Source organism: Pygoscelis adeliae, unplaced genomic scaffold, assembly GCF_000699105.1.
Source record: "Pygoscelis adeliae isolate BGI_AS28 unplaced genomic scaffold, ASM69910v1 Scaffold38, whole genome shotgun sequence".
NCBI lineage: Eukaryota > Metazoa > Chordata > Aves > Sphenisciformes > Spheniscidae > Pygoscelis > Pygoscelis adeliae.
Window position 1 is genome coordinate 17,822,698 of NW_008825614.1, and position 21,990 is coordinate 17,844,687.

The 21,990-nt window shown below is 39.1% G+C and overlaps 1 protein-coding gene across 1 annotated transcript in view; it reads left to right on the forward strand.

Moving 5' to 3' along the window:
- Positions 1-21,990, forward strand: part of POLR3B (polymerase (RNA) III (DNA directed) polypeptide B) — an 83,163-nt gene that overhangs the window by 59,160 nt on the left and 2,013 nt on the right. Inside the window, exons 23-26 of the mRNA XM_009332966.1 lie at positions 9,138-9,241; positions 10,140-10,306; positions 12,599-12,712; positions 18,404-18,577. Coding sequence (XP_009331241.1) covers positions 9,138-9,241; positions 10,140-10,306; positions 12,599-12,712; positions 18,404-18,577 — 559 coding nt within the window. The remainder of the gene's footprint in view (positions 1-9,137; positions 9,242-10,139; positions 10,307-12,598; positions 12,713-18,403; positions 18,578-21,990) is intronic.

A 21,990-nucleotide genomic window follows, 5' to 3' on the forward strand; every position in this document is an offset into this window, starting at 1 on the left:
CACAAGTAAGAAGTTACTTTTATAGTGCTCCATGCCACTATTTACTTCTTTACTCACATGTGTAGCCTGAAGTCAAACTTGAGGTAATTTATGACTTTCTGGGGCTATGGAAGTACATAAGCATCAGTGGCAATGAGGTGGCCAGGTGTAACTGAAGTGAAAGACTGCATCCCTGTCATGAGATGCAGGGCTAGCCACAGTAATCCTCATTTCTGTAGTCTCCAGGTTTGGTGATCAGGACATCTACCTAGAGCAAACCTATGAATCAAAAGAGGTGAAATGGGTACAAAAGGCAGTAGTTGATCATAATGTCAGCTGTTACCAGATGTTGCCTCAAGTTCTTTGTGTGTGTTTTCTATGGAGTACAGTCAATGCAGACTTTCTCAGTACCTTCAGCTTTCTCCAAGATCACCCTTACTTCCACAGTATCTTTCCACAGACTCATAAAACTTGCTCTTGAAACTCTGTATTCTGAAGAAATCCTTCCATTGTTTCTGCTGTCATTAAGAAATAGAAACTCTTTTAATAAGCATTAAAACATTTTTCCTGATTGTATTTTCAAGATGGCTTTTGATCTAGAAATAGGAAGCGATTCTCACTGAGTCCCCAAGTGATTTGGAAACCAGTACCTATTGAAGGCTTCAAAAAAGTAAAGAAGCAGCAGTACATTCTTGACTTTCCTTTTAAAATCCAGTCTAGTTCTTGCACTACAGCCATATAGGATAGTTTCGGTAAGTGAGAGGGAAGATCATTAACTTCAGAGGCAAACAGAAAGAGTTGAGCAGTTGGAATGGGTCAACTGCCCTATTCCTTCCTTCTCTCCAGGAAGATTCTCCTTCAGGAAGATTTTGTGTAGTCTCTTTCAAATAATTTTTTAATCTCATACACCATAAAAATGTGCAGTACTCTTAAGCCTATGACCGCTTTTAGAGCATTTTTAGAGCTCATTTCTTCATATATTTTGAGTTTCATCTAATTAGTCCTTTCTCCTTATAAGTGGCATGCAGAATTTTAGCTGCAAGTTATTATATAACAATACGATCAGTACTGTGCAGGACAAATTTTCTTACTAGAATTAAAAAAAAAAATAGCCTACAAATTATATTAAAGAAGCTGTTCAGCTAATCGTGATAAATACTTTTGGGCATTTGCATGAAAAATGTAAGCAGGTAAGATTTTTCTCCTAGCTTGGGCTATTGATGTGTGCCTATTGAAATAGTTAGTTGAACAGGATTTAAATGGAACTGATTTTCATACCTCTCCAAAAATCAAGAAAAAGGGTGCTCCACAAATCTAGAACCATCAGAGGAGAAAAGGTGGAAGTAGAAGAATGACAGAAGGAAACAGAATTGTGTCAGGCAGGCTGCAATCTGGCTTTAGGGAGCAGAGGGCCTTCCATACCACTGAATGCATAAGGCACCTTACAGTCTAGGGCAAGCTCATTTTAGAGGTCTTTAAGGACAGACATCTTATGAGAACTTTTGCTACTCATCAAACCCTGATATTCATGGTCAAATGCAGAAACAACTAATACGCACTGTATTGGAATCTGGTGGTATTTTCTTTAATATCCCAAAAGCCATAGAAAGTTAGTAATATTTCTTTTCCAAAGTAAAATACCTGTGGAAATCCCATGGTAATGAAAAACAACATCCTAAATGCTGTAGGGAACTTTGAGGGCACCCATAATTATGCCTGGTATTGCATCAGGTTAGAATGACTGATCCCCCATGTATCTGTGCTTTGGACTTATAATAATAATAAGCCAAACACATCAATTATTCAGAATAGCTAATGTCCCTTTCAGCTTGGTTTTGGAGATATAAGTGGGAATATTGCAACAGTTGTGTTAGAGAGTTCGCAGGCATGTGTTTGTCAGCTGTCCAGTACATCAATCTGTAGTAATCTCTTGTGATCGGGGGAGTGATTATATTCTAAATTATTACATTCTACTGGGTTACTTATCCTTCCTGGTAGTAGACCTCTCAGTTCACTGGCTTGTAGTACATTATGGGAAAAGATGTTAAATGGGAGAAAGGAGAAATGTGCTTAGTGGAGAAGATACATGTATTAGATGCCAAGAAAAAAAATACTGACAAGAACAGTGGAGTTTACCGTTTTGCAACTTCAGTATACAGTGAAGAACCAGATACTGACATTAATCTTAGATTAAAGGCAATGATAGAACTGGAGAAAAGGCATGAAAAGGAAAAGGAAAGTCTCCTTTGCTAGCTGTTTAAAAATACAGCTAGTATCATCCTTCTCTGACATCAAATCAGGGCAGGATCAATCGTAACAGAGGAATATAGACAATGGTGAAACAGAAATTGTAATACTAACAGTTTAACATTTTCCATTGAGAGAATTTCTAATTAGCCCTGAATTTGTTCTCTCATCTTCATCTGAATGCAGACGATTACCACTTCAAGTTTAATTTGTGAATGTTAGCTTCAAGCCCATCATAGGCCCATTTAAACCTGTGATGAGCTTAAACTAACAAGTACTTTGATTCAGTGAGGAGGAGAGAAAGCATGTTTCTCTCCTTTTTGTATTGTCAATCTTTTCTGGGAAGTATTTTTATTTTCTAGAAGGAATGCATGAAGATGAGATTTGATTCCACGGAATTGTAGTAGTAGTTTTAAAATAATTAAATACATGCAAAATAAGAGATTGCACAAACCACATTTCTCAAGTTTTTTTCATGGGCTTTTTCCTGTATTCCAAATTGATTTGTATTCCAAAGCTATACTTTGTCGCTGGGGCAGAAAGAAGTGGAGTAACAGAATTGGAAAGCGTCTGGGATATGACAGATTAAATCTCACAAACCAGCTTTAGCCTTTTGTTACAGAAGAGCCTTTCGTTAAATATGTAGGTAGATTTTGTAGGCCTCTATAATAATACAGATCTATGCTGCTGCCTCTGTATTTGCTACCTTCTTTGTGTCCTCTCATATGTCAACACTGTATTAGCAAGGGTCACCACTTCTGGCCTGTCCGCCACACCCTTTTCATTCAAGTTCATGTTTTAAGTACACTTCTTCCAAACTGCCTGTAAAAGCAAGCCTTTCCTTCAAGACCTGTCAACAAAGAAGTGTATGAGGAGGAGAAAAAACCCAAATGAGGCCATCACGTTGTGCTGGGAAATGCACCAGCAAATATTTTGCTCTATCTCAATATTCATCTTCAAACTGGACATTGCAGTAAGATCTTTGGGAGTGGGACTGTCACTTTAGTTTATAAGCCCTTAAGCTTCTAATGTCTCACAAAAACCTATATGCCTACCAGGAAGGACTTATCTTGAGCTGTAGGACTTTGTTTTAACTATATTGCATCATATTTTTTCCAGAAGGATAAAGAAATTTTTTTGGTTAATTATTTTGTTTTTAAATCTTGCATTCTTCAAGCAAAGTCACTTTTCAAAGCACAGAAGGCTAAAGGATTGTTAAGCTAAAGAAGCTTCATCTGAGTTCCATACAAACTAAATTATTATATTTCCAGATTTCCTCTTGCTTTGCTACAAGTCACAATGAGGAAAAAGTTGGGCTCCTTTGATGTGAAAAAAAGCAATATATCACTTCTCTGAAAGAACATTTCTCAGTCTCTCATGTGAAAAAGGATTAACACCTCCAACAAAGGTCCTGTAGATCACAGAACTAAGCAGCAATACTGAACAGTATTCCTGAGGAGTGGAAAAACTGTATTTAAGCAAGAGATTGTTTGAACTGGCAAACAGAAGCTTTTTAATAGCTGAAGATCTAAGATAAAGGATTAAACCTTTCTGAAGTATCTGCACTTAAACAACTCTAAAGGCAAGGAAGCGAGTTTAAATTCATGAAAGATGGTCTTTGTTTTCCTAAATGAACCATGTTCTTTAGTGTCAAAACAAAATCCATTCACAGCAGTCAACTACATAAACTTCATGACAATACCGCTTATCTACCAAAGTCTGAGCTTGCTTACTTTTTAAAATTTTTACTAGTTTGAGCATCTGCCTTCTGCTTGCCTAACTTCGTAGTTGAGAACAATTTATCTTTCTCCTTTTAATGGGCACTTGTACAGTACATATAAGCAGAACATGTAAAGTAAGATTAGTTTTAAATAGCTACTTGTGTCATATTCCCCCATGTTACAAGTCAGACTTAGTACCTTATCTCTAGTAAAACATCAGTGGGTTTATAGGAGTTAAATGGTTGAAGTGGCATTGAAAAGAATTTGCTGTTATCGACTGCAGGAATGTAGGATGATTAGTAGTTATTAGGCATCAGGAAAAGTAGTAATTTCTTACGTTATTTTTATCTTCAGAAGTTGAATATGAGAAAATGAGATGTCAGAATGCCATTAAAACTTCTCATACCATTTTTTCTATTTATTTTTAACAAAACCGCTGCTTAGCTTGCTGTCTTAAGAAGAAAATTACAGCATTTTTTATCTCAAGCAGCAAACAGGTAACCTTCTGACCTTTTCAGTAAATCCTCAACTGAACCTCTGAAATTAGGGTGATTTAGCATTTTATGGCACAGAATAAAAATCTCTAATTCTGTTTCCAAATAGTGTATCCTGAACACACATTTTATTAAGCTCTTGACTCATTCAGCCATGTGTATTTTGTAAAGTTCCTATGGTTATTGTTTTACAATAGCTGCTTCCAGAAGCATTGTAAGGGTTTCAATTAATCAGCTCTTTGTGTGCTTCAGACTATGCAAATTTATCACATCAGACCATTCAGCAGCTCATGGGAAAGCAGTGTACAAACTGTATTGTCTTCTAGCACCTCCTCTCATTTAGAGTGATGTTTTTAATAAGAAAACTAATCAAGTTTACTTATGCATTATTTATCTGTTAATTTTAATTCTGTTCTTTACCTCTTGTGTCAAATGGGATGTAGCAAGTGGTATGATAGATCAGCGAATGATTCAATATTGAACAAAGCTTATGTGATGCAGCACTTTTTTTTTCTTCTGGACTTGTTTTATGCTTAGTTAGCCAACACAGTATGTCATTAGAGAGTTTTGAAGCAGATGTACATTTTTGTTTAACCTTACTAATTTTTGCAAATCTCTTTGTCACTTGTCCACAATATACGGCACTGTGTTATAGCTGCAAGTCCTCTTAAGTATGTGACGTAGTCTTATTTCTCAGGAGTATTTCCAAATTCTGGCAAATCTGGTAAATCTAAAATAGACACCTTTCAAGTTAGTTTTAGCTCTTTTACCACCGTATCATTAGAATAAGTAAACAAGCACATTTAGTAATGTGCTTCTTTTTATCTTGCTGATAGAAACTGGTATTACTGCTGCTTCTATTCACTTAGTCTCCTTTGCTCTCTAATGTCCCTCCTGCTGGTAGTAATTAGTTTTCTATATTAGGTTGTTTTGACTTATTTGATGATTTTTTTTTTTCATTTGGCATGTGTGTGTATAGAAGGCATCTTATCGTAGCCCGTGAAAAACTTTCCCATACTGTTGTGTTTTGTCCCTGCCCCCTCCCTGCCGCCCCCCTTCCCCCTCTCTGCTGAACTGCTGTTTTACAAGTCTGTATGTTCGTGTTTGTCAGCAAACTGTAAAAGCAACCACATCAAAGATACCAATTCTGGAAACCTGAATTTCTCCTGATTAGAAAAAGAAACTCTTAAAGAACAAAAGTACAGGGGTGAGGGGATCTTTATGCCCTGTCAAGGCCTTGTGGAGGTACACGGGTGTTGAGATGCTGTCAGGATCGATGCAGATAGCGTGTGTGAGGATGGGGGCCATCATGCATAGTCAGAGGGCTGTCATTTATTGGCTGGCATACAATAGCATTGAAAAACACTGCCTATGGCTGTTTTATACTTGCATGTTAAACCACTGTAGATGTCTGATTTAAGTTTATTCTAATTTAAACTGTTATCCTTGCAGTAAAGTGCCATGCTTATTAATCCACTTTTTTTTTTTTAGAGGGATATCTTAAAAGAATTTGTTAGCATTTTCACTAGTTTCTCATCTAAGCTGACATTATGAAATTGATATACAAAGGTGTTTTTCTAGAATTCAATTTGTTTTTCAATTGAAAAGAAATGAGATGTAGCAAGCTGCTGGATGCTTTCTTGCTCAAACATACAACCTTCTTGTTAGTCCACACATTAAAAAAAAATAATTTTGTTTTTTGTTTTGTCTGGAAAAATAATTGCAGCCTTTTCTGGTGGTTAATGTTTGATTCTGGATGAGAACTCCAGAGTGGATAGGTGAGAGCAGATTCAGGCCCATCGCAGTGTAGCATTCAGTCTGAAATTTTATTGCTAAATTTCAGATGCAGCATGTAAAAATTGTGAGGGGAAGAGAAATGAATGAAACCAAATTATTTTGTATGTCCTGTGTGAATGCTGGGGAACAATTTTCATGTGATGTCTAAATCAGTAACATTTAGGAAATCTTAATAACCTGTAGTAAGAGCCGCAGAGCAAAGTTACTTACTAGTTCATGTCCTATTTATGAATATTGGATGGGGAGTATTTGAGCAGCTCAGTTGTGAAATGCAGTTCATACTTGGACAGGGCAACGTTTGGAACTTGAGGCTGTCTTAAATCCAGCCTCTTCTTTTCTCCTTTACTGTTTTATTAACCAGTTGCAAGTGATAATTGAACTTATATGGATTAATTCACTTGATCACTTTTTCACAGCTGGTTGGCAATGCAGAACTGCTAGGTTTGCCTTTTACTGCCCTGCTGCAAACCCTGGCTCAGCGATGGAGGCTGAAAAAGAGTAGCAAATTCAGGAGCTTACAGCGCAGACCTGCAAGCGTTAGTCTCTGAAGAGCTTCTGAAGGCAAGTGACTGCAAAATGAAATCAAGTTTACATTTTTAAATGAATTGCAGTTACTTGCTTTTAGAAGTAGTGTTGTATATAGGAAAGATGTCTTTCAGCTTTTTAAACATTTTTTTTTATGAGAAAGAATGAACTTTTGTAAAACATAGAAGAGAAGGAAGCTTCTTTCTGTCCTGTTCTCTAAATACACATGAGCATGCTATAGATCTGTTATAAACTCAGTGACTTCTTAAAATACAGAAGCTTAGAAGTGAGGTTTTATAGCTTTCTCTTTTTTCTCCCCCTCCTCCCCCTTCTGTAAAATAGAAACTTTATAAATGGCCTAGTGAGGTTTGCATTGCTGGATTCTGTCTAAATATTTTGTTTTTAACTTCTAAGCTCATTATGCTGTCTTTGTGTTAACTTGTATTAAAATCTGTCAGCTATGACTGGTCTCATAACCACAGTCAGCGGACCAGAATAAGTTAATTATTTACTTGTGTCACTAGTGCTCTTCATCTAATGAAATGCACAGCTGTGTTAGATCTGCAGTTGGGTGTGTAGGTCCCATTGTTATACAAGTCAGCGGAGGGTAGAAGCCGCTATGATGGAGAGCCCTCAGTTCTTTCTGCTGTTCTGCCTTTCTGTGTCGATTTCATGGATCTTTTATCATTCACTTTCACACAAAACAAACAACACAGTGGCTGTCTGCTATGGGAACCAGCTTGGCATATAAAAGGTTTTCAGAGCCTAAAGTAATTTTAAGTTAGCTAAGATTTAATTTTTGGCTTACAGGTGCTGTGAAGTCCAGATGCAACCTAATGCTTTCTTAGAATTAAATGCGAATAAGGCAAAATGTACGTGCCGTAATACATATATAATAAAGTATTTGTGTACAATTTTAGGATAAAAAAGCTGTGCGCACAAGAGGTGGTGGGTTGGGTTTTTTTTCATTTTCAGCAAATGATTGCTGCTTGGTGGGGAGGGATAGAAGGATGTTATTGATTTATCATAATAGAACAATGAAAATTAGTTTCAATAGGTTTAAAAACTAAATACAACACCTCCCCCCCCCTTGCCCCAGACGCTCCAATCTCTTTTTTTTTCTGCTCCCTTCCCCCATACTTACCATTCTCATTCTATTAACTACTGTCCCACACACCTATCCCTGTCTTGCTTGGACAGTGGAAGAGGAGCTCCCTCCTGAGCAGACGCCAATATCCCCCTGTGAACTGGCTGGTCGGGGGATGCCTTTTTAGGGATGTAACCAGCACCCTCAGTCTTCCAGGAGCCCCCTCCGCTCCAGGACTGTTCCCAAAGCGTGCTCTGGCAGTTGCAGCAGGCTGATCTCAAATAGCTTGCAGACTTTTTCAACTCTAAGGGCTTCTGGAAGAAATTGTCCAACTGAAACAGTAGCTTTGGTTCAAAGGAGTATGGGCTTAGGCAGCTGCATTTTAACACCTGAATTTGAATGTTAGACCTCTTGGTCATTTATAGCTGCGGTATTTTGATCTGCAGAATTCACTGTAGAAACAGTTGTAAGGGTTGGAAGGAGCATTTGGGGATGTATGATAGACTATTTTAAATGAGTTTTCATGTTTCTGTTTAATCTTTCCTAAATAGTTTTAGAGTTTGGGGGGATTGGTTTGTTTTACATCCAATACTGATGGAGACTGAAAAAAGCTTCCAAAACTTTGAAAGGTACGGTTTGTGTTCATGGACTGACAAAATATAAGCAGTCTGGGGAGTGGATTGTACTCTGTAATTCATCAAAAGCAGTCTTTGCTCAGCAAATGAATGCTACCTGAAAAAATCTGTGGTTTGTTTGTTTTTTTTTTTTTAATTTTCCCCTACTTATCTCCTCTCAGTCCCTGTCAAAGTCCTGACTTGATTTGGTTTTATTCACAGTATTTAGCGAAGATACATATGATAAATGAATTTCGAATCAATAATAATTTTGTATGTCCAAAGAGATACTGTAAGAGGCCCGATTTCGTCATTTTTTTGCAGGAAATTACAGCATCAGCTTTAAAAATTAGGTCTCCCTTGAGATGTTCCAGTCTGACTGGTCAGAAGTTTCTGGTTGCCTCTGAAAACTGTATCTAAAGCTTTCTTCCCTAACTTGCTAACTCACAAATCACTGGGAGCATTATGTAAGGGTATGCTAATTTTGCCAGTCCTGTCACAAGGGCTCTCTTCCAGCCTGCAGGTTGTGAGCACTGGTCATGGTAATGAATCTGGGTAAAAAGTGATCCATGAGAAAGAGAGGAGGAGGAAAACACTAAAGAAAATCTGGTGATGAGCGTCAGCCCTGCTGGTGGTTTGCTGTTTGTGAATTGAAATGTTTTCTCTTCTGCAGGGGTGTGTGGACTGATTGTTCCTCAGGAAGACATGCCATTTTGCGATACAGGAATCTGTCCAGATATCATAATGAACCCTCATGGCTTCCCATCACGTATGACGGTTAGTGGTTATGTTACGATTAAAGAGAGTGTTCCCTGATAGGGAAAGTGAAGTAGATTAGCCGGAACAAACAAAAAAAAGTTTGAAACATACTTTCATTGAGAGTATTCTCCAGTCATCATGCCACGCGCTTGCTCTCCTATAAGTACTCAGCCCTCTGTTTTGCATGTTTTGAAATATCCTCCTGTAAAAGGAGCAGGGATGCAGGCTGTTTGTGCATCATTCTCATTTTGTTCTGTCTCAGGCTAATACGAAAGCAACGGAATACCTCCCTTGCACCCTTTCTGTTTGAAAATTTCTTGCTCTCCCTCTTCGTTCCCTATTGCCTATGCCCACTAAGCCAGCTGGAGCAGGCTGTGAGGCGAAGATTGGAGAGGAGTTTCAATAATAGTTCTAGGGCTATATAACTTCTTACATTACACACGCCTCCCTGGAACTGATGCAAGTCTTGCACCTGTGCTGCAGGGTCACACTAAATACCTCACAGCCTGGCCTTTATATGGGACCTCCGCTGATTACTTTGTACAGCCTCTGATCTTTTATTCTTTGTTAGCTTCTTCCCTTCTGTTCCCCCTGCTGCACTGTAGCATGTCAATCTCTGAGGCTGTTTCCTAGAGCAGAAGGCCACACTGGATCCTGCTCATTTTCCAGGCAACTGGAAAAAATGGAGCTGCCTGACTCTGGACCTCAAAGGTGTTCCCAGACCCTGCGATGAGTCTGGTCTTCCCCCTTCACACAGGAGTACTCCCTGTTCTTGGGCTTCTTCCACTCCTCCCATTGCATGCAGTAACCCAGGCTGCCATCCCGGACACTTTGCCTGGCTAACTTACGCTGTGACCAATCCAGCAATGTGCCTGTACTAATGAGCAGGCTGTTAACTCTGCTTTTCTTTGCACAGGTAGGAAAGTTAATTGAACTCCTGGCTGGAAAGGCTGGGGTCCTCGATGGCAGATTTCACTATGGAACAGCTTTTGGAGGCAGTAAAGTTAAGGATGTGTGTGAAGATCTTATTCGCCATGGTTATAACTACCTAGGGAAGGACTACGTAACATCTGGTATCACTGGGTAAGAATCTGCTGTATAGATTTAGATGTTTCAGGGGAGTGGGGAAATCCTGCTGAGACACATCTGAAAAATCTTCTCATGTCTCAGAGCTCAGGAACTTTCTCTTATTTGCAAACTGCTCTGTGAGATGGAGGGAAAGGGGCTGAAGAACGGTGCACTTTTTTTTTTTTTTCCTTAGAAGTATTTTGTGGTTCCACATTTTAAGGATTACTAGTATTTGCATGGCTGTAATGTGAATGGCCCTTGTAGTACATGTAAAGATTTTCCAACTTGTACTGCATGACAAAGAAGGTAAAATCAAGGTTTTCTTTCTCAGCGATTGTAAGAAATTTCAAGTTTCTGTTGGCAGCAAATCTTATATGTGCTTGGACTCAGATAAGCATTTTCAGGTTGACTTTAATAGTACTGTAAAATATGGATTTGGATGCAGGTGTCTGTTCCTTGGGAATATTTTGTGTGCTCTTTTTTCTTCTTTTTTTTTCTTTCAATTACACAATGATTCAGTCTGGCATAATACTCTAATCTGCAAACTTCCTGCTGTGTTGATCAGACTGGCTTCTGAGACACAGAGTTCAAAGAACATACGATAGTTTAGGAACAGGAAAAGGCCATATGGCTTCACATGCCTGCCCTTCCAAAATGTATCTTAATCCTACCTTCCTGCTATTTTTATTATCCTCCCAGTCCCCTTCTTCTCAAGGAACAAGTTTAGGTCTCTTTTGTAAGTTGGATTTTTTTTAATACTTTTTATTTTAATTGCTTTTCCTACCAACTTATTCCATATGTTGTTTCTCTTTTTGTTTCAGAGAGATGATTTTGTTTTCCTTACCCACTCCATATTCCATAAATTGTATATCAAGTATCCTGGTGTTTGAAACACTTTCTGTTGATACATCATGGTAACTTTTAACAAATCTGACTAATCTTGTTTCCTAGGAAGAATAAAATCATCTAGCTCTAAAAATCCCCTGTCCCCAAACTTGAACTTTGTAGTACCCTATTTAGAGACTTTGCTTTAGGATACTGTTATTCTTCCAAGCAAATTTCACATGCTTAATTTATTTGTTATGAAATTTGAAGGCAGATTTCATAACAATGTGGAAGTTTTCAAATTCCAAATGTCTAAGTTTTACTATTTTCTTCAATAGGCAGCTTTTGGAATAACACTGCATCATGTCAGTAATGACTCTGAATGGGAGGCGCAATGCTGTTGTCTCCTGCTTGTTTTTACATTGGACATACATTTTTTTAAAATAAATCAGTGCCAGTGCTGAGTTTATTTGTCTGTGTTAAATCTGGTCGTTCTTAGTGCTGAAGGTGGTAGCTGGGAAATGACACCAAGTGCTTTCAACTGTTGCTTTCTGTTCTTTAGGCGCTTATGCTGTTCTTACAGTTGGGGCTGTTTTAAACACTGGAATCTTTAGCCATTACTCCAGCTCGTGGAATGGAGTAACACCCTCCGTACTGCTTACAGATGTTCCCAAGCCGATGCAAGTGCCTAAACACAGTTCTCAAGATCCCTTTTACCCAGCTCGTCTGGGCCCCCAGTGCCAGCCAGAGCAGCGATTTTTGTCCTATGGATACAGCTGCTGAGCAGTGCTGCAGGGGCAGCTGTGCTGATGCACAGCCGCTCAGGGAGGGCTTTCACCCATCTGGGTCTTGGGTTGTGCTTCGAAGTGGTGCGCAGGGAGAATTAGTGGATGGGAAGACGTCAAGCTCATAGTGTGCCAGTGCTAAGCTATCCTTGCAAATGCAAATTCCTTAAAGTGCTCCTATAAAAATGACGTTTTGAGCATTTATGCTGCATGCATTTGTTTACGTATATACTTACCTTTGTTTTGTGTGTGAATGATGTAAAGTGAAGGAATGTAAACAGAAATATCTTAACTCACTCTTCAGGGCCTGACACATTTACAGTCTTTTATCAGTTACTGATGACACTATTGAAACACTCCTGCACAGGCAGAGGAGGGACGTTACATGGTACAGCTGAAACAGGTACCTGCAGCTATAGCAGCATGTCTGCGCAGCGTATGGCCAGAGTTCAGGAGCATGTTCCTCGCTAGGGTGGATACAGCAGTATGTGGTGCTGGAAGCGTACTGCTCTTGTGTTCAGAAGGGTTCCCTGGGGGGTTTTCAGTCTGATTGCCCTGAAAGCCCAAACACATTTTTCTAGGACTCATGATTCCCAAATTGTTCCGAATTCCTCCTGTACATGACACTTTTGTGTCTCTTAAGGTAAGTATGTGCTAACTGTGAATATTGGTTTTTTTTTTTCTTTTATTCCTTCAGGGAACCTTTGGAAGCATATATCTATTTTGGCCCTGTGTATTACCAGAAACTAAAACACATGGTGTTGGATAAAATGCATGCAAGAGCTCGAGGACCCAGAGCAGTGCTCACCAGGTATTGTTACAGGCTAAGCACAAAATTCTGGTGTAAGTTCAGAAGTGTGCCCAGCTGACTGATGGGTATAAAACAAAGTTTGTTTACCTTTTGATACTTGACATAAAACACTATTACCTGTTAATACACTGTTACAGACTAAAAGCTCTCACAGTAGATGGTTGCAGGAGATTGTTCTGAATGTCCAGGTGTGCTCTATGTGGTCCAAAACTGAGTTTGCTTCTCAGATTTCTGTTAGCAGTTGGTAAAAATATCATCTGCTGATTCACAGTGCACACTGTGGCCCTTTCCTGTCAGATTGCTCATATCGTAGGTATTTTAGGAGTTTTTTTTTTTCTTTAACATTTGTACTGTTACAAAATCGGGTATGAGTAGAAGGAAGAAATTTCTTTTAATATTTCGGCATCCTTTGGTATTCAGCAGGTTAATATTGATGCGGCCCATGTCTTCACCTGTCAAGGCAAAGCAAATGCATTGGTAAACAAAGTGTAGTGCGAACAAGCGTTAGAATAGTGTGCATCCCTGGTACACTGCACTTTGCCTTGCAGATTCTTCCATTCAACTCTAAACCTGAATTTAGGGTTGTATGTGCTGGTCCACAGTTATCGTTCAATACCATGCAGGAGAATAGCACTTTCACACTAATAAATTGCAAAAGTTACTGAGGTGTCAACAGTAAATCTCCATTTTTATTTGCCCAGTTAAAGATACGTCCTCAGTTCCTTCGGAGTCATGATCGTTGCACTAAGCCTGAACTTGGCTTTCTCTCCAACAAAAAGGTTAATTACCATGCTGATGTCTTCTGGTGTCAAATTTTGAAGTCAAGCAGATGTACTCTGAGTAATAGGTAATATAAGCCACTGGAGGTGGGCTTATATTATCTGGACCTTTGGGGAATTTGAAGCATCCTGCTTTCACTGATGTTACTTACATTATCTTAAAGCCAAGCTTTATGGCTGCTTGCACTCATGTTCTAAATTGCCGATATTCCTGGCTCACAAGAAACAGTTTAGTGGCACAGGCTTTGCTTTGAGGAGGCTTCTAGTGGATCGTTTAGTTCACCTCTCTCCATCACAGTAGGATTATTTGCTAAATCTTGCCAGAAAGTTAATTGCCAGCTAGTCTTGAATATTCTAGCAAAGATTATTCCAAATGTCCTTTGCCCATCTTTCTGGACTATCATGTATGCCATTTATACCTCATCTGCTGCATGGTGGTACTCTTCTTTTTGACCAGTCCCTTTTGTACTGTTTGTGAGATGTAAGCACAAAGTCATGTCTATCCGGCCCTTACTCTTCTCTATAACAAGCATGATTCATATTCTTTAATTCTTAATTTATTTTTATGCCTCTTATCATGTGCTGATCCTCTCCTCTTGCCTTGCCTGACTGCACAACAAGTTAGCAAGTCTGTCCTCTTAATAGGTGCAGCTTCTACCTGTTGATGTGCTGTTAGAGAATGGAGGGGCAGGTCTCTGCTGTACCTGATACAGAAGTATCTTTCTCTTTTGCTTTTCATTGCATATTTCCTATGCCTTTTGGCTTTCCAACCTCATGCTGTCTCTAGGACAAACGGAAGTTGTCTGACACTTTCCATGGAAGTAAATACCAGTGGTTGAACTAGGAGAGAAATAATGAGAAGTTTTTTGTAATTCTTGGCTGAACTTTTTCACCAACCACATTAAGAAGAGCAAGTGTAGCACAACCATTATTTCCTACCACAGCTGCTTGCCTATATGAACATTAAGTGATATTCCCAAATAATGGGCTGTCTGCCCCATTTTCTGTTCTTCAATGTGTTAGTCATGGTATTGGTGCTTCACATGAAAATGAAAACTCGCTGTCTTAGCTAACGGTGCACGCAGTTGGTTTACTGGAGCTCCTAGCTTACCCAAATCCCTTGATCTGCTTTTGCATTGTCTCCCCAACTTCTCAACTGTTTAGAGATATTGAATTTAAATGAAACCTAAATCCCAAGTCAAGGTAATGTTTACATGTAACAATGAAGGTGGTGTGATTTCCCCCACCCCTTACTTTCTTTGAATTCTTTGTTCCAGTCAGTAGCATCATACTATGTAGCTAGGGCTCTTTATTTGACTTTCAGGAAAGCTAGTGGATGTTCAATTTATGCTGCCTCTTGACTAGTCTTTTAGGAATTTTCTTTTTTCTCCTCAACTAATTAAACTTTTGTTATTGCTATCGCCTCTGCTGAGAGAGTCTGCTTTGCCAGCTTTCATACTCACTATTGTTTTATCATCCATTGCACTTCCTGGAGAGTAGCTTGCCTCTGACGTTGTTTTTTGCTTTTAAAAGTAATCCTGTAACAGCTTCCAACATGGAATTTGGCTGTCATTGTCTTGAAATGCATTTTATTATATATCAAATGTACCTTAACTGACAGAGCAAAGCTATATTTCCATCTGGAATAAGGCAGAAGATGAGTTTCTTGAATGTCACTGATTCTAGATATTGTTCTGACTAAAACAAGACTTTGTAGAATTGCAAAGCAGCACTCTGTCAACACAGTCAAAAACCACCAGGATGTTGCCCTCTGAATTGGTATTTGTTAAATGAAATGCAATACTTAATTTATTTTGCCACGAGGAGTTGGCAATTAATTTAAAACACAGTTCTATATATGGTGTTGCCTAGATACCCAGTCCTGCTAAATCTTTTTAATAGATAAACTGCTTTTAGTTAAGAGATCAATATAAGCTTTCTGCATGCATAGTTGTTTTGATGGACATTGTCAGAGCTGCCACCTGCGTGTCTTTTGAACTTATCAGATATGCCAGTTCCTATTATACTGCAAGGGAGTAATGGGATGACACCGATCAGGGCTCTTCTCTGTGCTCTGGGGCTGTGGGAGCACGGTACGCCCTCCTCCTTCAGGCAGTGATTTTCTAGGTAATACTCCACTTCTTGGAGGTCAGTGTTTCAGCCAACAACTCCATTTCGAGTCAGCCACTGGTTTTCCGTAACAGGCACAAGGGAGATCTGCTGAGACCTACAAGGCCTGCTCTTATTCATGGGGGTAGACTTATTTCCCCCCACTGGCCAATGAAACAAGGAACAGGGCCATAAAGCTGAACCCACTGTTCTTCCAGAAAATGCAGAATTAGTGCCAATAAATTCTTAATGTGCTTAAAGACACTGAAGTTCATTAGTTTGTGCTTTTTTCTAAATGTAGCAGTTAAATAGTATGAAGACCACTTGGCCTTATTTTTTTATTTAAAGAATCACTGCGTTTTATTTAGCATTTAAGAATTTTAAGAACTTTTTTTTTAAATATGAAAAATATCTTTTTTTAATGATATTCCCAATCTTATTTTCAAGAGTCTGCTTTGTTTTCAGAATGTTATATTTAGAATAAAGAATGGAAGTAGTTGCCCAGGGCAACAGCTGCAGTGTACATGTGTATAGCGGGAAAGGGGAAGCACAAATGCTTTATAAATAGTGTTTTAACATTTTAAACAACCTTTGGTGTGAGGAATTTTCAAACTCATGTGAGCCGGAAGAAAAATCTGATAGACTTAGGGAGCATAAGATGGACTCTTTTCAAAGGCCCCAATCTCAATATTGAAATTTTTGATACTTCAGAAAACTACTTTTTAGGGATGGAGGATTTTCTTTGTTTTGTTTTTTTAATGAGGTCATTTTGACAGTGGGAGTGAAACACTTAAGAGCTTAAGGCTCAAGTTGGGCTTTTTTGTTTTGGGGGGCTTTTTGTGTTGTGGGTTGTTTTTTTTTTTAATGGGATTTCAGCTGCCTTAGAAATCTTCATCCTGTATCTGTTGGAGGACCCATGGCATATAAATCTTAAAGGGCTGGAGTTGAGACCCCATCATTTTTCAGGAGGTTTTATCCTCCTTTAATTGGATTGAGACTTTTTTGGGGCTCACATTTATAAAGCTATTTTGTCATTTTATCCTGTGGAACAGCACCTGGTGAAACTTTTGAAAGTAGACTTGTGCATTAACTGATATTATAGAAGTCAGTTGGTAAAAGGAACTCAGGCACTTCTAGCACCGCAGCAAATGCCTGTATCTTTGGAGGCCCCAACTGGTTTTAAAATCTGCCTCTTGGGACTTCAGAAGAGAAACTGCACTGAACACAGGGTTAGTCCTTTAAAACAGCGTCTGAACAGTGATGGTGCCATCAGCTGGGGAGGGGGCCCTAGGGAGTTTAATCAGGATGTAAACAACTTCTATCCATTCTCCCAACAGTGGGAAAAATAGAAGGTTATATGAATGAAAAGGATGATTTGAATTACAAGCAGATTAGTTTTAAGGTTCCAGTGTGGTCAGAGTAAGGGAAACTACTTACCCCTAAAAACAAATACAGCTTGCGTCTTTAGAAGATATTTTGTTCTGGTAATTAGGTATATTTTTTTTACACTTGTTACAAAAGATTATTAGATGTTGAAGGCTTTTATAAATCCTTTTCTTTGAGTTGCAATAAGTTGGCAAAAACTTATTTTTAATGTATTTAGTATGCTTAACAAATTTGGTTGTTTGAAATAAAATAAACAAAATCCACTCCAAAAGTTACGGGCCAGATCTGTCATTGGATATTCTAGGTGGATTACACTGCTGCAGGTATCACAAACAGCACATAAACATTGGGTTTCACTGAGCAGTGAAGCCTCTTATGATTGCCAATAACATTTTTTTAAATTCCTGCTCTTTGCTGGGGCTATACTAAGATGGAAATATTTAATAAAATACATGCAATATATTAGTGCTTCAGGAACTTAAGATTGTTTTTCCTTCAGAGTTCACTCTAATATTTGCAACCTGAGTACTACAGCATTGTGCTAGTACATGACAGTAGAACTGATACTGTATGAAATTGCGGTACGCCAAACGAGGTTAAAAGTTTTGACTGTGTCCAAGAAAGAAAAATTGGCTTAAACAGTCATAATGTTAAATAATGTATTGTACCTTGCCTTTTTACCTCAAAACCTTTAGCATATACTTACATTGCTTTGTTAAAACTTTCCTCTAGCACCATGAGGACAGGAAGTCTTTCCAGACAAAAAATGAGGGTTTGATTTGTGTTGAGGAACTAGAAAACCAGGAACCTATACAATACGAAAATTAGTCTATTAACCGTCAGACATGAAAAAAATAAACTACATAAATGTTACTTTAAAAAAAAAAAGTAGGATTTGAGTAATGAGTTAGTAATATGCGTACTACTTGTTTGCTGCTTTGTTTTGGTATTCTCTCCCAGATCAAAAATGGTTTTAAGAATTTACTCTTAGCTGTACTTCAGCTGAAACATTAGCTTGATGATTTATTCATTAGCTGCCGAATATTGTTTCATTTAGTTAGCTACAAACTGTAATGAATGTCTCATCAAAAAAGAGTACCAAATCTGTGTCCAGATTGTCTTGGATACTGTTCGGTCTCTTTTTTTTTTTTCCCTCTTATTCAGCTACATTCTGTGAGGTAAAGAGTTGTGGCCTGACGCTGCAGTTGCCACTCACAGAACTACATCATATTGCAGGAGCAAAGATGAATTGCTTCAACTTGAATAACACATTTGCGAGATCAGCAACTCTGGTTTGTAGAACACTGTGGTCTGTTGATCCTGTACTGTTCCTACAGTTTGAAGACAGGTATTCCTGGAGTTGTAGAATGTATGTTCTGGAATACTTACTACGTTTTTTCAAATATTTATTTCAAAGGCAGCCCACTGAAGGTCGATCCCGTGATGGTGGTTTACGTCTTGGAGAGATGGAACGGGATTGTTTGATAGGTTATGGAGCCAGCATGCTTTTATTGGAGAGACTGATGATTTCAAGTGATGCCTTTGAAGTGGATGTTTGTGGACAGTGTGGCTTGCTGGGGTACTCTGGCTGGTAAGTTGTCTAACTGCAATGCTTTTTGTAAATCATGGTGTCCCCTCCTCACTTTGTGCATGTGACTTGTTTCATATCTTCAAAAAAACCCTTGACCTCAGGTGCATAAAGCAAAGTGGTACAGAGTAAACGTGCCTCTATGTAACAGAACCTTGCCCTTGGTTATAGTGCTTCTTAGTTTTAAAGTGCTCACAGGCACAGATTAACAGTCCCATGCACCTTAATCAAAACCAGTGTCAACGTTCAAAATTGGTATTTGGAAAATTGGTGACAGCGGATGGTTCTCTGTTATGGTCTGACTGAAGTTAGGACTAAAGTGAGTGTGCAGTCAATGGGCCAGGGGTCTCTCCTGTTGTGGGAGCACAGGTATTGTCTTCCACAGCTGGCTGTGCTTGTGGGAAAGGTTACCTTCGTTCTGTCTGCTGCCTTCCTTCCCATCCTTGCAGAGGATTACCAAACGCCCAATCCTGTATATCATGTATTTTTTGAAAAGGAAAAAATAGCTGTGTCAATGTACTTGACTCTTCTGACATCAGAAATGAGATTACTAGTTAGGCTAGTCACAGATCTTCCTGGTACAATCACACGTGGAACCTCACAAGGCTGAAGAGAGAGAGTGAGCACAGAAGAATGGGAGAAGAAAGCAACATCTCCTGCTTTTGTGTTCTCTAGCTATGGAGTTCATAATCACATGCTTACTGCTTTCTTTGACTGTGCCCCTCCCAAATGCCTTTTGCTTTGTAGTCTTGTAAAACAAGGCGCTCCTCTTCGAAGCATCAGACAAATGCACCAATCCCATGTTGGAGCATGACAGACAAGCAGCTGTCTGGTTGGAAATTCAGCTGGCTTCTGCCCAGCTGCCTTGTCCTTATGAAACTTGTCTCTAGACTAGCTAATGGTCTTGCTGTCTTACTCTGGGTCCTAAGCTAGTACTGAGTTTATCTCCTGCAAACAAACTGTTTTTCCATGTAGGGGAAGCATAAAACTGGATGTCAAAACTATGTGGAGCTTACCATGTGTAACAGTATGGGCTTTGCTCTAACCATCTTTTCTCTACACTAATTTTGAGACACTAGATTTAAAGTTGCCCTGTAGCATGCTGGAAATACAGCACTACTATTAGAAGACAGGGAAATAACTTCTTATGTTCTTTAGAGGTGAGGGAAATGTTTTGCTTTAGCTTGGTTTTGTTTTAGCCAGGCATAAAAACAGACTTGAGAGACCGACAGGAATTTATGAGACGTTTTTGCAAGCTTTGTGAAAACAGGTGACCTGGAATCCCATGACTAAGGGAGGAAAAAATAAATGGTGCGAGTTCAAGTTACAAGTTACTCAAATATTTATGTCAGGGGAAGATGGGGAGTTGGAGGGAGGAGGAGAAAGGTTCATTTCTAAATACCTCAAAAGAACATTGTTGGAAACTTGCTGCATCTTGGATATCAATATCAATCTATTGGGAGAGGCAGGAAATTGGACTTTATTCACTTCAGTGCTTCGAGAGTGATTTTTCCATGATATAATGAAGTGGGAAAGTAAGGCGTGTTCTCAGTTTGTAGATGTGTAAAAGTGACAGCTACTGTTTCTGCCCTCGGTTAGACCTTTCTTCTGAAGCGTGTGGCTTCTGGCCAGAAACCAAGCACCATGTTTGTCTGCTAGCAGCAGCAGCAGTTCTGCTCCTTGTGGAGCAGAAGTTCAGGCAGAGGTAGGTAAACACATGTGAAATCCAGAGGAGAGGCAAGGCCTACTCTGTGCATCCTATTGTGGTTGGTGATTTTTAGTTGGGCATTGTCCTACTGGCTTTTGTGTGGTAAGTATTTGAGAGTCCTGTTTTTCTTGAGTGTGTACACTATATGTAACAAGTGAGGCCTTTTTCTGATCCAGGTCTCTTAAAACTACTGCAATGCAAATAACAGTTGAAGGAAGTTGTCTGAAAGGAAGGGCATGCCATAAGTCAAACAACCAACCACTTCTAACTGTGTAAAGCACTGCCTTAAAAAAACCTCACGTGCAGATGTAGCTCAATTATTTTTTTATAAGACCTTGGCTTTCAGAGCAGTCCTGAAGATTTTCAGAGACCACAGGAAGTGAGGGCACTTTGAAGAAAATTAGGAATTTGAACTTTAGAGATAGTACTACATTTTATATTTAAGGTGGTGTTAATATATTTTGTATTTTGAAGTTTGTAACAAAGTTTAGTAACTTTTTAAATAGCTGTGAAAGAAACTGCTCTCTCAGACAGAGCCAGACATTCTTGCAATCTGATTCTGTGAAAAGCTGTCTGATGTGTGAGAGTAATCAGTAAGAGGTAGTTTCTGCTAAATGATATGCTGTGTCTACCAGTAGCTGAAGCAAGTGGCCCTATAATGAGCATCACAGTAGAGACCAAGTCATTAAAAGAATCTTCCAAACGGCCTTTTCAGTGATTCTGGCATTAATAAGACATTGCTGCAAGAAACCTTTTGGAAACACATTGTTTGGTGGCTAGCATTAAGGGCACTTGTCTTAAGGAAGACGAGCCCTTCCTCCCAGACAAGGACTAGCCACTGGGTATGTTTTTCTGCAAGATAGTAACAGCAGATCAGTGTTGGGGCCTGAACTGGTACTTTTGGTGGGAAGGGGACTGTTGTGGCAGTGACAGAATTTGTCGCCGTAAAAAATAAAGTAGAAACTTTCTGTGATGTACCAGTTTTATGCAAATTTTCCAGCTTTGCCATTGTACAGGTGCTCAGAGGCAGGACTCCACTGAATGCAATGAGCAGAATTTCGTTCTTTTTTGATTAAGATGAGAAGTTATTCTGGACCCTAGAGTCTGAGCATTTTAAAATATACGTGAAAAAAAATTTTGTTTCTGGTCCAGATTTAGCCTTGGCACAGTTGCCTTTTCCTGTCCAGTTTAGTATCAATTCTAGTACCAAATGGTCTTTCACGTACTTCAGTTTCTGTGATCTCTGTTTGACACAGCTTTGTGCTTGCTGCTCCTTAACCTTTCTGGGTCATCCCCATCTAAGTACAAAGCAGGCCCAGAATGGTGTAGCTTTGAGGCCTGAGTAGCCTCTGCTCCGCAGTCCATAGTAGCTGTGATCAGATGCTAGACATCTGCTCATAGCAGAAAAGTTGTGTGCCTCATCAGGCTTCCAGGACTTGCAAGGCTGCTTCTGTTGAGAGCAATTGCTTGCTATGGTATCATCATAAAATGGCTTCTGTGTAGGTCACTTCCTCCCACCATAAAAATGTACCTATCCCTATAAATTTGGACTAAGGGAGTAGTTATAAACCTGAAATTGAGGTCTACTCTGCTTTAAAAGCACGCTAGCTGTAACATTTCCCCTGTGTAATGGTGTCTACAGGAGAAGCCTGTTCCAGGGAAACACCTAGTTCAGTCTATTACCTTCTTACTGCCTATAGTCAGATTT